Consider the following 14945-nt stretch of genomic DNA (forward strand, 5'->3'; position numbering starts at 1 on the left):
GGTGGGGGGGGGGGGGGGTGGGGGGGGGGGGGGGATTTGGATACGCGTGTTGATGCAGCGAGGCGTATAGTCGGGCGATTAATTTGATATTTAGGTAGGTTAAGCCGCGATCTGTTACGGTAAACGATAAAATGGTGAGTGCGTTAGAGAAGTTTTATAATAGGATGGTTTCGTGGGTTCGTCCGTAAATGATTTATTTTTCCATATTCGTTCTCATTGCTGTTTATTGGACATTTTATTGTCCAAGCATACTTGCGTTGCGTTACCTTTCTTTGTTTATTGCTTTGTTTTTTTAATCGTAGGGACGTTGTTGAAAGCATTTGTTGAGCTTTTTTGCAAACGAATATGAAATATTAATTGTTGTGCGTTATCGCGTTATGTTTGATAGTTGTACGAGATATTTACAACCGCGTTAAGAATATGTAGGATATAGATTGGCAATTTTTGCTCTGTGACCTACCATACCGGCCCTAATCGATAAACCTTCTGGATTAAAGCCAATAATTCGATATTAGAGCGCAAATGTAATATTTGAAAATATCAGGCATATGAATAAACGATATTTTTGGAGGATGACAAAGAACGTGAATAAGCGACTGTTGGAGAATGGATCTATTAAATTGCTCTTGGGTAAATACGTATTTGAAATTAAATGCCAATTGTAATTATTTACTTATCGATGGGTTAGGTATGTTTATCAATAATTTCTCTTATATCCAATCAGCTGCGCTTACATTTTGTTATAATTATATATTAGAATAATAGTTTGCATTATAAGTTAACCGACATTAATCTATAATACGTAGCATGGATTTACAAGATTTTATGGAAATATATTTTCATGCAGTATTTAAATTTAGTATTATTTAATGTTTTCTATTATTGAAGAAATAAGAGACATGGGATCTTTGCAATTGCATTAAACTCGGAATTAAAAACTTTAAAGCTTTGAAAAAAAAGATATTTGTAAAATAATATAATCATAATTTATAATTTTATATGACATCGACGATATAAAAATTTTATAGAAAATCTGATGAAATGTAAGAAATGATTTTTTTTTTTTTAATTTTTGCTTATGTGTTATGTTTATCTATTGCTATAAGGCATTTATTTTTGAGATTATTTTATCAGAGATATCTGTTAAAATAATGAAAAATTAAAGAATATTTTTGTTCAAATAAATCCATTTACAAGTCACTTGCAAGTCTTTTCCATCTTTAAATTTAATGGAAATTAGTATATATTTATACCTGAATGCAATTCATTTTATCTATTTTATCAAAATGGATTGATAATTAATTTGAATCTATTCTATCGAATAGAATGAATACATAATGTACAGAAAGTGACAAGACACATGCAATCAATTTGATTTAATTACTATTTACCATTGTGACTTTTTAATTTATTATTTCTTCTTTTTTTGACATTTGAAATATCAAAAGATCAGACAAAATGTAATTTTACGTAATTGTATGGTAAGTGTTTGTCGAGGAATGTATAAATGAATAAATGATATCCATTAAGACAAGACTAAAATAAAATTATTTTGTCAATACAGATAGAAATCTACTAAAGATATGAGAATAAAATATTGTAAATAATATGTTGAAGTGGTAAAAGTGAAGAAAAATCATTGGTTATCCAATTTATGTTAAATTTGATATTATATTATAATATACGTATTAAAATACAATTGCCGCCCTCTCGATGAATAAACAATAAATGTAATATTAGTCATATTTTACTACACACTTGAATAAATGAATGTGTATATTACAATCCAAATTCGAACGCCAATAATGCTAATACTTATAAAATACTTGTCACGACCGTTACAATGAATAGGCACTTTTAAAATAATCATCCATTGTTTGCGATTGAAGAAAAATTAAAGTATATCATATATTATGTAAAAATGCAAAATAATTGCCTGTGGTAAGAAAATGTATGCGAATATAGGTTAGCTATATAGCTTGACAAAGGTTTTTCTATCTCTCATTGGTGAATAAAAGTGCTCTTTAACTCTTCGAAACCATTTTATAGATGAAGTTAGAGGAGATTTATAATATTTGCATTCTCTAAGCTAGAAAAAATAATTTCTTTTCACTGTTCATCCTTGTCCTTCGCACCATGTTTCAAAATCCTTGTAAACTCAAGATAATCGAACATAGTATTTTTTATTGGTGCTTCACGATACATTTCGTCAACATCGTCGTCGGTAAATCTGAGCAAAATTAAATAGTGGCTATAAATAAATGTCACCCGGGCGACAAAGCTGTCGCGAGTTTAATTAAAATAATATATTACCGATCTCCCATAGTGGTCAGCAGTTCTCTGAGGCGTTCTTCGTTGATGTGACCTGTATTTTCTTCGTCAAAGCAGCCAAAAGCATTTTTAATTACATCTTCCGGATCCGTGCCTTGTAGTCTTTCTCCAAAAAGTGTTAAGAACATGGTGAAATTTATGGGCCCTGGAGCTTCGTTCATCATAGCCTCCAAATACTCATCAGTAGGATTTTTACCCAACGATGCAAGCATATCGTGCAGATCCTCTTTGTCGATGAAGCCGTCATGATTATGATCAATCATATTGAAGGCCTCTTTAAATTCCGCAATCTGTGCTTGGTCAAACATGGCAAAAACATTGGAAGTTGCACGCTGAGCACGCTTCTTTGTCGTTGCACGACGTCCAGCAGTTTTACGAGACGACATCTTTAGCTAAAATTAATTCAACAAGTTATTTCGTTATAATGCTAAGGGGGCAAAATGATCCAATGCATTAATTCTTATCATTTTTACGTACAAATGTCTTTGTAAAACAAGGAATTATATCACTGACATAGATTCTAGTCCCCAACATACAGAAATTAGATTCTAGCCTATTTTTGGATAATTTATAAGCCTATATTTGGATAATAATTATAGATATAATTATAGAGCCGAAGACAAAAATAAGTTTGTTTGTTTGGACGAGCGATATACACAGTGCAATAAATTGGTAGTCTATCGATGATATACCATAAAGTAACGAGATCTACAAACAAGTCTTAAACAGCAGCGATTAAAGATATTGCAAGATGCACAGACGAAAGCCTACGTCATCGCTTTGTTTTAGCTCTGTAACACAACTAATCTCTTACGAATGATGCTTAAGTAATCGATAATGTCAAGTTTACTCTAAAACTTGCCCCAAAAACAAATGAAATGACTAAAACTACAAAACTATATCTAACAAAGTAAATTTAAATGGTTTAATTTATCACTATATTATCGATTATCGTTTTATTTTTACAAGGCGCCCTAAGCTCTCGATTAGCCACAGATAACCATAAAATGCAACAGCGAAAACAAATATTTTGCCGATGAAATTGACGTTCCCAATACTTCCTTAATATTCCGTACCATTAAAAAATCAATTAAATTCGAAAAAATCGCCGATATCCATTAAAAAAAAAAAAAAAAAAACTACAATCATACAATTGACCATACAATCGTAAGCCCGAAACAAGCCATAAATTATAACAAGTCGAAAGGGGAATCGTGCGAGCGGAACGTAAACATTGCCAAATAACACACGTACGTCAGTCAGAAAATCCCCATCAATCTCGCACTCGACGGAACAGACGTGGAATTTATTTTTAAGGCAGGGGGAGCGTCGACGGCGCAGAAATTACCAAAACGGCTAACGATGCTCGACACGAGAATCAGGTCACGTATAAATACGCTCGAAGTAAAAAACCATTTTCGATCGAGCGATTGGCGAATCGAGGCCAACAACGATGACTCGCCAACCGACGACCAAGAACACGACAATGGCTGCCCCTGACATCGAATCTTCTCTCGAACACGCCAATCCAGCTGCCTCCAGCTGCATTTACCCACGCAAATGCGCTTCGATACTGAGCTCGAAAACGACGATAAAACTCACCGACTTTTTGGCCCTTTGAATATAATATAGTAGAGGTTTTAGGGGGCCGCTGGCCGAGGACTCTCGTCCAACTCTCCTCCTAAACAAACTCGTCGACGATCTTTACGTCAATCTACGACCGACACAATTGCGCGACTGAATTAACGAAGCCCAAAAGCCGCGATCGAACCAAGTACACCACTACCACCACCACCATCACCACCACCACCACCACCGACACTTCAACGCACTTCCAGTCCGTTGTCCACCTCCACCGGCGATATTACAGTCGTCGAAGCAGCAGTCGCCGTCGTCGCCGCCGCCGCCGCCGCCGCCGCTGCTGCCTTTCACCACACCCGCGAACCTTCCCAGCGTCATCTAGCGGCTGCGAGCCCGAAACTCACCGGTTAATCGTGCAGGATGGGGGGAGAGAAAGGCCCCACTTGGCTTAGCTACAACCATCAAACATATCACTCCTTATGCAGCCGCACAAGGCCATTATTATGCTGGTAATTAATATATACAACAGTCGCACTTCGTCTCGCATTTTCGCGAACTTTGAGTGCTGAGCGACGCTAGGGATCTACCGTATCCTCGTCGTATCGGTAGGTTGAGTCTCGATGGGCAGCAGAGAGACGAGTTTTAATTTATTCCCATGGATGTTTAGCAGCCAGGGATAGATAGATAGAGAGATTAAGGACGTCGTCAGTTTCGAATGGCAAAAACGAAACTCAATTGCCCCGGGCTTAGCAGCAATTCGTTACCATATTTGGTAAATTCCTCCGTCGGTCTGCGATAACAGCGCTTTTTTATTCTCTCGTTGTTTTGCAATCGTAGGACACGACGGACTGACTCGTTTTACGAATGATACGCGAACGAGTTATATTTGATACGATTCGTTCAAATTGCATTTTTGTTCATTAAGATCGTTAAGGTGTCCCTTTGCTTCGAATGACGTATGTATTGAGTACGGACGTGACAAAAAAAAAAAATAAATAAATAAATAAATAAATAAATAAATAAATAAATAAAAATAAAAAATAATAAAATTAAAAAAAAAAAAAAGAAGAATGAAAAAACCAAATCAATTGAAATTTAAGGGGAAATATTGTCAATATTTAAGTATGAGCTCAAGCGGATATTGTTGGAGTTATATGGAAATGTCAGTGTATGATCAATAGGATGACGATTATTTTGCCGATTAACGACTAAGTGTTGATATTACATTGAATGTTGAATTATCATTATTGAGTCTGATTTGGAGTTTTTAAGGATTTTAAATAACATATAGTCGGCATGACATTATATACCATATTTCTTAATTAATTCCTTTTTTTATTACGTCAATCACTTTTTTTATTTCAACGAACAATCAATCGCTCTCGGCGATTATCGATAAAATAGATAATAGAACAAATCTACCCTTAAGCAAATCTAAAATGCTTTTGACGCATTATATATATATATACAAAAAGTACATTTACAAGGTGCCACATGGCTAGATAAATTTGTCCTTTTCACATCTGTAACGAGGAAATGATATTTACGTCCATAATTGTAATTGTTCTGAAAGCTATTTACATATTCATTCATAATTATATCCTTAAGAAGAGTGTGCACAAATACATAGTTAATTACAATTTCTCTCTCTCTCTCTCTCTCTCGCTGTCTTTCTTTTTTTTCATTCTATTTTTTGCATAATGTCTCAACAAATTCTAGTCATTGATAGAGAAAGCATTGATTTACAGGATCACGTACATCAAAGTGATTCGAACTTAATACTTTCATACTTGTGTACACTTTCACTATAAGGCTGAAACTATTTAACGAAACAAATATTATTAAATATCTACGCTCTATTAAAAAACAAATAATTATCATAATACTTTACTACTCTTGGTCTAAAGCTTTCGATATAAATTCAAAAAACTGTGAGTGTTAATAAGTTGTACATATGATAGACAAATATAAAATCCGTTGATTTGTTGCCGAAGAATATTTGTACAAAATTCATTTTAAATGGCAGGATGGAGCTGTAGATTACGTTTGAAACTCTTTGATTATGGTCTTTTATTAAATACCACATTATAAACTATCTAACGGCAACTCCGTTAATGGTAATTCCATTCCTGATTACAGGTTCTGCCTCGTAATGTCCAGATCTGTTGTAATTCCTTCTTCCTTGTCCTGAGCCGTATCTACAAAACAAATGCATAAAACATAATACGTGTGAGCGCGTATGCGTGTGTGGGTGGATGGATATTCGCACGTGCGTACATACTAATGATATGTCAATCTGAATTCTGTTATTGATAATGTAAAATTTTACATAAGCTTAAATACAACCTCATAAGTAGTGTATATGTGTACACGCCACGCACGCACACGCGCACACACACACACACACACACACACATTTCATATAAAATTTCAAATTACTTTATAGCATTTGATATTAGTTTTTATTGTATTAGTCACATATTATATTACTTTTCAATATTTGTTAAATTTATATAAGCATAGGCAACAAATAATAAAAACCGAAAAATTTATGAGAAATGTATTATTAGTTGAAATTGTTTAAACATAAGGATTGAAGCTAATATTTAAATATTGTAAAAAGCATTATAATACAAATTCATTAACAGAATAATAAAACTTAGCTCTAATTATAAAATTGTCAAGCACGAAACTTAAATGTATCGTATCAATACTTCAAAATGGTAATATAATTATTCATAATAATGCATAATATTGCATTAGCAGTACTATTGATTGAGAAAGTTTTGTTTGTCATTTAATTATAATAAACGCTAATCTAATTATAATTAAATAAAATTATATTAATGATTTACACGTAAAATATTAGTCCTACGCCTGAAAAGCATCCTAGTTACTTTTCAATTTAAACGATTCGAATGCTCCGAAAGAAAGCTTAATGCATTTAACATTAAAAAGCTGCAGTTCTTAAAATCACTTAGACAAATACGTATAAATAAATAAGTGCGCGAATTGGAAGTTCATCAGCAACAAGGAAGCAATGCTAATTTCCAATTATACATTAAAGTTTTTATCTTATTTTAGTCCTTGGGCAACAATGTATGTTAAAACTAATCTCGTTAATATAGGATTACCCATAGGTACTGCCATTTATGCTGTATGGATGATCATATAGACCATCTTCAGGAACATTTTCGTACATTGAGTTCGGCGTGCCGTCATTTAACGTCGCGTAAGACATAACGGCTGCATTTTGGTCTTCCTTGCGCTCCGCAGCTTGGACGTTCTCCGTGTTTTTAACAGGTGTCGCCTTACGTCTAAAATCAACAAGTCTCGACATTAAAATTAAATAAGGGACATTAAATAATGCAAAATCCAAGCTCATGTACTTACAATCGTAGGTAGACCAGACCAATTATAATTAAAATGATTATTATTACTCCAGCCGCGATGCCGACACTCGTGCCAACACCCTGAGCTTCGGCGATTTCATTGCCTGATTCTACAAATGGTCAGTGGATTAAGACTTAATCGGATATCCATCTTATCTCGAAGTTTCAGTTTCGATTAGCCGTTAATGCATCGAAGCGAAAGGACAAATAATATCAGGCAAGTCGAATCCGTTATCGCGGTGTTAAATAACGATCGTATAAAATTACAAGGTACGGTGTATGAATCTAACGTTTCGAACGCAAATGACGTTCATCTATCATACAGAGCAGCGTGCAAATAATCATCACGATTATCCGAGTTCTTGAGATAAATGCCGAGATGTACAGGTGCGCGTATACGTACGAGGAGACGATCGTCGCTCGTTTCGTCCTAACTTCCCCGTCACATTAGTCCGTTATTTCGATGCATTAATCACGGCTGTACATGTGACATGTGAATTAACCTTCGCATCTAGGCTCCTCGCCACTCCACAGTCCACTATCCAGACATTTCCTTAGAAAGAGACCGACTCTCTCGAATTGCGGCAAGCAATGATACTCGGCTGCTCCGCCGTAAGTCGTCGTCCCATTAACGACGATCACTCTGCCGTTATCGATTAACGACGGGTGTTTACAATCAACGGCTGCAAATAATCGTATGAACGGGAACTCGAAGAAAGTCTATGAAATCGCAATGCCCCCGCTCCTGCCCCCTCATCGCCTTAACCCCCCCCCCCACCCCATCCCACTGAAACCGCCAGCACCACCACCACCATTACCAATAATTGATTAATAACTAATTTACCGAAACAAGCTGGAGCCCGACCGCTCCAAGAGCCGCTCTGCAAGCAAATCCTAGTGGCGTTACCCTCCATGAAATATCCCCTCGGGCAATTGTAATGAGCCACGCCTCCGACACTGTGAGTCGACACTTGCGTGCTCGACATTCCAATTTTATCCGGCTCCTTGCATTTTATTTCTACGACAAAAGCACGACGATTAATTAATGACAATGGAATGCGAAGTGGCGAGTAATAGCGATGTCGATTGGCTAATCTACCCTTGCATATGGGCGTCTCGCTGCTCCAGGTGCCGTTCTCAAGGCAGAGTCTCCTGGCGAAGCCGTCGAGCTCGTAATTGCCGTCGCATTCGTAGAGTGCCGCGGCTCCGTAATACGTCACATTCGAGGTGAGGGTGTAGCGTCCGTGCTGGATGTCCTCGGGCCTGCCGCAATCGACGTCTGCGAGCGGGCGTACAGTGGCTGTTAGCGGTGGGCTATTGTGCTCGTGCGCAAGGCTAATGCGAGCGCCGGGAGGATGGGAGGATGGGAAGTTTATGGGCGGGGCTGAGGCTAAGTGCCAAGGAACTAAGTCGGAAGAGAGGCCCCGTTGTCCGTTGAATGGACTATATTATATCGGCCTTGCGGGCCTGGATTTTCACTTACAAACACACTGGGGCACCTCGCCGCTCCACTTCCCGTTGTCCTCGCAGGTGGATAGCGAGTCGCCAACCACCTTGTAGCCGCGCTCGCACCTGTACTTGGCGAGGGCGCCGATTTTGTAGGAAGTTGCGCCGGTATTGGAGTTCTCGGCCGTGCCCGTTCTTATCAAGGTTCTGCCGTACATGCGGTCGTTACCCGTCAGCGAGAGGATGCCGTGCTTGGCCAGGACTGGCTCTTGACACCTGATTTCTGGCGGAGAGGAGTGTGTTGACGGTGAATGCGTTAGATGAACGTTATAGAGTTAAAGTCGTTAGAGGAGAGTCGGCTAGCGTACCTTCGCATTTGGGAGTGGCGTCGCTCCAAATCCCGTTGTCCAAGCAGTAGCGTCTCGAGCTGCCGTTGAGCCTGTAGTTTTTGGTGCAGCTGTAGGCGATCTCGCTCCCTAAAAACGTGGTACCGTTGACGTAATCGACCGAGCCGTTGGGCACGGGCAGGACCTTACCGCAGTCAATGTCTGGAGACGAGGCGAAAGAGAAACAATGGATTAGCGAATTTTCTCTTTCACGCGTAATTATTTAAGGAGTTAGAAGGAAGGACTCGGTGTACGTACATTCGCAGTACGGTAGCTCGCCCGTCCAGTCGCCGTTCTTGTCGCAAGTGTGCTTGGCCTCGCCGTGCAGCAGATAGCCCTCCTCGCAATGGTATTCGATGATACTGTGAATGTAGAGATCGTAGCCGACGACGTAGCTGCCGTTGGGGACTTCGGGCTCCTCGCAAGTGATTACTGAAAGTAATCGTTATGATCGGTAAATTGTCGAGATGGAGACACGCGACGGTAAATAAATCGTAGGTATTAGTCCCCAATCAGGGCTTATAAAGCGCAGGGTAATTTACGTTCGCATTGGGGCGTCTTGTGGCTCCATTTTCCTTCCTTGGTGCAGTCTTGTCGGGCTTCCCCGTCGACCCAGAAATCGTCCTGGCAGGTATACTCGATGAGACTGCCGACGGTGGTCGTACCGTTGAGCAGCTTAACCGCGCCTTGGGAAATTTTGGCCGGGGCGCCACAGTCGACGTAACGACACTGCGGTGTTTTATCCGACCATTGGCCGCCAATGTCGCACGTCAGGACCTTCAAGGTGAATTCAAATTTATCCCATGACGGGACTGCATTGCCTTTCACTCGTCTTACATAGTACACTTTATTGTGAGCCGTGCGTGACACCCCCCCCCTCCCTTCGTCCCTTCCATCAATGACAATTGTCTGGTCACGGGAAAAATTTTCCGTGTATCTCGTCGTATTATCTGAATGTGCTCCGTTTTCAAGTATCACGAGCCATTGTTTCGTTAATGTTGGTTAACGAACCAAATGAATTTTTAAACTGTAGAAGTTCTTTGCCTTCGTTTGAGGAGCGATAATGTGGGAGAGGGACATGGGTAATTGCGTTAAGGTCATCCTTGTTACCTTACAGCGGATTTTTGTTTTTTTTTTTTTTTGTTTTTTTTTTTTTTATTATAAACGGCAATTTCTTCGTCACCACTTTGCTACTTCAATTTTGTCGTACGAGTCGATTTATATAATAGCAGTTCTTTTGAAAATGCTCGCATCACGATCTTTGTTCAGCCATCGTGATGGCTGAGAAATAAAAATTACAAGTAATCGCGCTTTATTACCGATTTGTACTTGCATATGCCGATAAGTGGAAGTTAATTATTTCTTTACGAGATTCATATTCTTCCTAATAATTCCTCGACATCTAATAATAGCTCTTAAAAGTTTTCGCGTCTTCTCTAAAAGCGCCTTGCTCCTGCTCCATCTCCTCTTTCTCCTTTGAATTTACTATTAACATACTTACGTTATCGCCGAAAAGTACGAAACCATTCTGACACGAGTAAGTAGCCTTCGATCCAGCACGTTTACCACTAAAGGAGACGATGCCGCCGTTAACCTCGGGTGGATCCGGGCACCAGTCGACTATAGATTTAATTGGACATTAAATTTTGTTGATTACACTTGCATTCGTAATGGTGGGATGCGGTGTTTTAACGTTAAATCATTACTTACACAAGCACTGAGGCTTGTGGCCACTCCAGATCCCGCCATCTCCGCATCTGCGTCTCGCATCCCCTACCAGTGTATAATTCTCCTTGCAGGTATAATCGGCAAAAGCCCCGTGAGTCGTTCGGCCATTAACGAAGCTGATGGTGCCGTTGTCCGGCTCTTCGAGAGCTCCGCAATCGACGACTGTAAAGTAAAAATTCATATTGAAGTATTCATAAGCAATTAGGGAGTCAATAATTAAACGGTAACTTGCATTTGCATGTCGGCGGTGTACCGCTCCAGAAGCCGGTGAGTTCGCAGGTTCTATTTTTCGATCCGAGAAGCATGTAACCGTCAGGGCAGACGTACTCGATGGTCGAGCCCAGTGCTCTTCGCATCTGGACGATCGTCGTGTTTTCGTGCTTCTCGGGAGTTCCACATGTCGACGGCTCTGCAAGATTTTTCGATCATATCAATAATCGCCGATCGTTCATCCCAAGAAAATAGTGTCGAGCGTTGGAAAACAAAGATGCTCCACTATTAGGGCCCCTTGAACGTTAAATTCTAAATAACCTCGTGATTATTGCATTATGTCGCGCATTGTTCGCGTGCCTAAATATGACAATTAACGTTCCTCGCTGGCGCTAAGCGACCATCTTTCTCCACATCGACTCGGCTGGCTGGCTAAAGCCGTGCCATTACGTAGCCGCGGGGCCTCAAAGGACCCCGAGACGAAAATCACTCACTGCTTTGGCATATCCAATGCAGGTAGTCCAAGTTGCAGCCAACGTCGTTCCAGAGCCAGGATCGTCCGCCATCCAGGACCACGCAATTCTGCTCGCCGTTGTAATTATTGGGCTGATCCTTGCCCCAGTGAGGCTTTTGAATAACCTCGCCTGCAAACAATGATCGGTGCACTCGCTTGTTTCTCGCACGTTACACGCACGTTATTATGAAAATCAATCGGCCTCGGGGGATCGAGAAGATCAACGACGTCGAGTCAACAGCACATGCGTATTTGCATTTGCGCGAAACTGATTACTTAATCTGGCGAGCTTCGCGACTGGCCTCGTTCTCACCGTTCTTCGTAATTACATGCGCTACGATTTTAGTTAGCAGCAGGCAGAGTTAATGGCTCTCGTGAGATAAAACCGAAGGTAGATTGAATAAACGAAGAATCGCGTAGCCTTAATAATCTGGACTTTAAAAAAAGGTTAGAATGTGTGTTAAAAGTGTTTGATGGGAATCATTGTAATAGGCTTAATGACACTATCGCTCGCTACTGCGTATAAATAATGTGAAATGGAATATGATTGGAAGCGTTAGGTCATGTTAGTCTATTTGCCGTCGTTCGCCAATCGCAGGATTCGTTAGTTTACGTAAGGCGGTGCCTCGCGATGATGCCGTCAGATTAGAACGGAAACGCGAATACGAATTCAACGAAAGGACACTTGGCTCGACTCTAATGGATCTTCAGGCGGTCATTGATTGATACGAATATATATGTAGGCATATTCGTGTAGTGCAAATGCGCTCGAATTGCAGGGTCATCGAACTTTTCTTTCAACGCGCATTTCTCCCGCGCTTTATCGTCGCGTGTACGTACCATCAACCCATTTCCACGTTCTCACTGTTATCAGCGGCTCCTTCTGTGCTCCTATCCAGACCAGCTGAGTCTTCAACTTGCTCTTTCGCCTCTCGAGATTGTTCAGTATGAAAGTCGACGAGATGCCCTGTGTGTGAGAATTTAAGAATGACGGTTATTCCGTGTTATTTCGGTGCGCATACGTCGACATGGCGAGCGTTCGAAAGCATTTTCAAGAGCGCGAGAATAAAATGCAGACGATTAACCGAGGCGAAGCTGCTATTCAAATCGTTATGCATCTATTTTTAATATGGCGATTCGAGCGGTGTTTGGAAAAACTTTAAGCCCGAGTTTTATAACTTCATAAATTCATTATGTACGATTTAACTGTTAATTGCATTAATCGCAGAAATTGTCCTGCTATCCGTAGATTGAGAACTCTATATTTCATAAATATCCATTTATGCAGGAAGCGCGCGTTTATTTATGGATAAAAATCTTATGCTCGATTATGGTTTGGCCTCTAACCGCTCGTAAGCGTATTTTAACTGCGTATTTTTACATTCTTATGGAAATTAAGGTGAGTACTAGCGTAACTCAACATTTCGCACGTATTTCGTCGTAACATGCTGGTATTGTTGCAATGAACAGAATCTTATATTATTTATTAAGAATTCTAGGTTAATGCACTTCAAGTAAGTTAGTTACTTATTTTATTTAATTACTCGGCTGTCTTTATTACGGGACTTTTATATTGAATTTGAGCATTGAAAAGTTATTGAATGCAGCATATGAAATAGCAATTCGTTTGAAAAAAATATTGACTATTACGCGAAGTAGGTGGAGCATTTATATAAATGGCAATTCGAAGACGTAAGAGATAAAACCTGTGATTTGGATAGAATTTTATTCATTAGCCGTTGGACGTACGACTTCGATAAGAAATAACGAATCTTTTTCTCCCTTCTTCTAATGTCCATCTTATTCACCATTTTACCATTGAATTGCGAGTGCGGCACAACGCAGACAGCAATAGGAGGGAAAGTTATCAAGGCCGTTATTACAAAATCGTAAATAAAATGTAAGCGAGAGAGAGAGAGAGAGAGAGAGAGAGGAGGAGGAAAAAAATTGAAGGAAAAGCATAAGGCCTTGGTAAAAGTCGGAAATATTGGAAAACTTTTATAAAACTATATATTCATTATTCGAACGTTGAAATTGATAACCTTAGGTGCGCGCAACTCTGATATTCCAGAAAACGGTGTGCATTGGTTATGTTAGGTCGTTGCGTAACAAAACTCTATATTCTTTAAATGCTCCGATTATACCACGAATCAAAGTTTATTGCGAAACATAAATGCAAGGCTAAAAGTTATCCATATGGCTTATTGATATGTGTGTATGTAAGGAGCGACGCGACAAGTCGAATATTAAAGAGAGATATAGGCAGACCGTTAAAGTAACGATGGTTTTTGTGCGTGCATAACCACTCTTTTCGCAACTTTCCCTCGCTGAAATAGGCAAGTTTTTTTTTTTTTTCGCCCATTACTTCGTAGCTCAGTCTCTATCGAGCATGAGGGGAAAATAGAGAAGCCAATTGCGGCTTTTCCATTTCCTCGTCACGGGGGTTATGGCGGGAGTTATGGTGAGTTACGGGAGTACCACGAATCACTATGAGTCACCTTGAAGCCGTGCACCAGGTCGCCACCGCGCGCCTGGCAGTAGCTCCTCGCCTCTTGGAACGAGTCGCCCTTGTTGATGACGAACTCGTAGCAGGTCGAGTTGAAGGCGGCGAGGTCGGCGTCGGCCGGGGTCCCCGCGTGGGCGCACCTATCCACCGAGAATTCTGGAAGGGGAAGCGGGAATTCGAGATTAGTCGCGGTTGCGCAACGCGCGGGCCTTTCTCTTAATAATCGACCTCTTAGCCTCTCGGCCCGGCGCGGCGGCCGAACTTGAGAGCCCTCGGGGCCCGGCCCTACTCACCGTCCGTTGCGAAAACCTCGACCTCGCAGAGGCTCAGGCTGCCCTCGACACCGACCAGCTGCAGGAACACGTACTGGCCGATGAGAGCGCGCGCGCACGCGAACGTCTTCGTGATGCCCTCCTCTGGAAAAGTCAAGTTTCGCTGCTTAGGTACGGGCCTTTATTGCGGTGTAAGGGCTCGAATCACTTACCGATCGTCCCCGGGAACCAGGCGCACAGCGGATTCCTCTGGAGCTCGGCGCTGCTGTTCCCCACGCGGATCTCGATATCCTCCAGGGGTTGATGACCTGTGCGGGACAGACAAAGGTGAGCGCCGAGCGCCCGTTAAACTCATCACCGCGGCTAATTTTTTCAAACATCTCGTTGCGCCCTGGCCTATCGAGCCCTGCGCTCGCTCCTAATGACGTCAGCATCGGATCAACTGGCGTTTCTACCTCACCCGGTCACTACGAGTGTGGCACATTTCGTAACGCTCGCGATAATCGCGCAGAAGAGCCCGACAGCTTTTAGAACGAAGCGAATTTTAGCCACTTGCGGTGTTGGCCATTTGCTATTATC

General features: G+C 40.8%; 2 protein-coding genes across 2 annotated transcripts in view; both read right to left on the reverse strand.

Annotated features, from left to right (window-relative positions):
* Positions 1–1755: 1755 nt before the first annotated feature.
* On the reverse strand, positions 1756–2742 carry sqh (myosin regulatory light chain sqh). Its single transcript, XM_011499675.1, has 2 exons — positions 2314–2742; positions 1756–2230 (listed from the first exon to the last, which is right to left on the reverse strand). Exons 1-2 carry the CDS (start codon positions 2715–2717, stop codon positions 2110–2112), a joined length of 525 nt encoding a protein of 174 aa, XP_011497977.1. The 5' UTR covers positions 2718–2742; the 3' UTR covers positions 1756–2109.
* A 3233-nt stretch (positions 2743–5975) lies between these two features.
* The window catches only part of fw (CUB and Sushi multiple domains furrowed), a 34159-nt gene continuing 25189 nt past the window's right edge, over positions 5976–14945 (reverse strand). The window contains exons 5-22 of the mRNA XM_011499676.1: positions 14579–14674; positions 14388–14510; positions 14087–14250; positions 12429–12555; positions 11569–11718; positions 11097–11273; positions 10847–11026; positions 10638–10756; positions 9679–9913; positions 9395–9568; positions 9119–9298; positions 8788–9033; positions 8404–8583; positions 8149–8322; positions 7808–7987; positions 7306–7414; positions 7047–7229; positions 5976–6110 (exon numbers count right to left, since the gene is read on the reverse strand). Coding sequence (XP_011497978.1) covers positions 6005–6110; positions 7047–7229; positions 7306–7414; positions 7808–7987; positions 8149–8322; positions 8404–8583; positions 8788–9033; positions 9119–9298; positions 9395–9568; positions 9679–9913; positions 10638–10756; positions 10847–11026; positions 11097–11273; positions 11569–11718; positions 12429–12555; positions 14087–14250; positions 14388–14510; positions 14579–14674 — 2903 coding nt within the window. The 3' untranslated portion in view covers positions 5976–6004. The remainder of the gene's footprint in view (positions 6111–7046; positions 7230–7305; positions 7415–7807; positions 7988–8148; positions 8323–8403; positions 8584–8787; positions 9034–9118; positions 9299–9394; positions 9569–9678; positions 9914–10637; positions 10757–10846; positions 11027–11096; positions 11274–11568; positions 11719–12428; positions 12556–14086; positions 14251–14387; positions 14511–14578; positions 14675–14945) is intronic.

Source organism: Ceratosolen solmsi, unplaced genomic scaffold (genome assembly GCF_000503995.2).
Source record: "Ceratosolen solmsi marchali unplaced genomic scaffold, CerSol_1.0 scaffold35, whole genome shotgun sequence".
Classification (NCBI taxonomy): domain Eukaryota; kingdom Metazoa; phylum Arthropoda; class Insecta; order Hymenoptera; family Agaonidae; genus Ceratosolen; species Ceratosolen solmsi.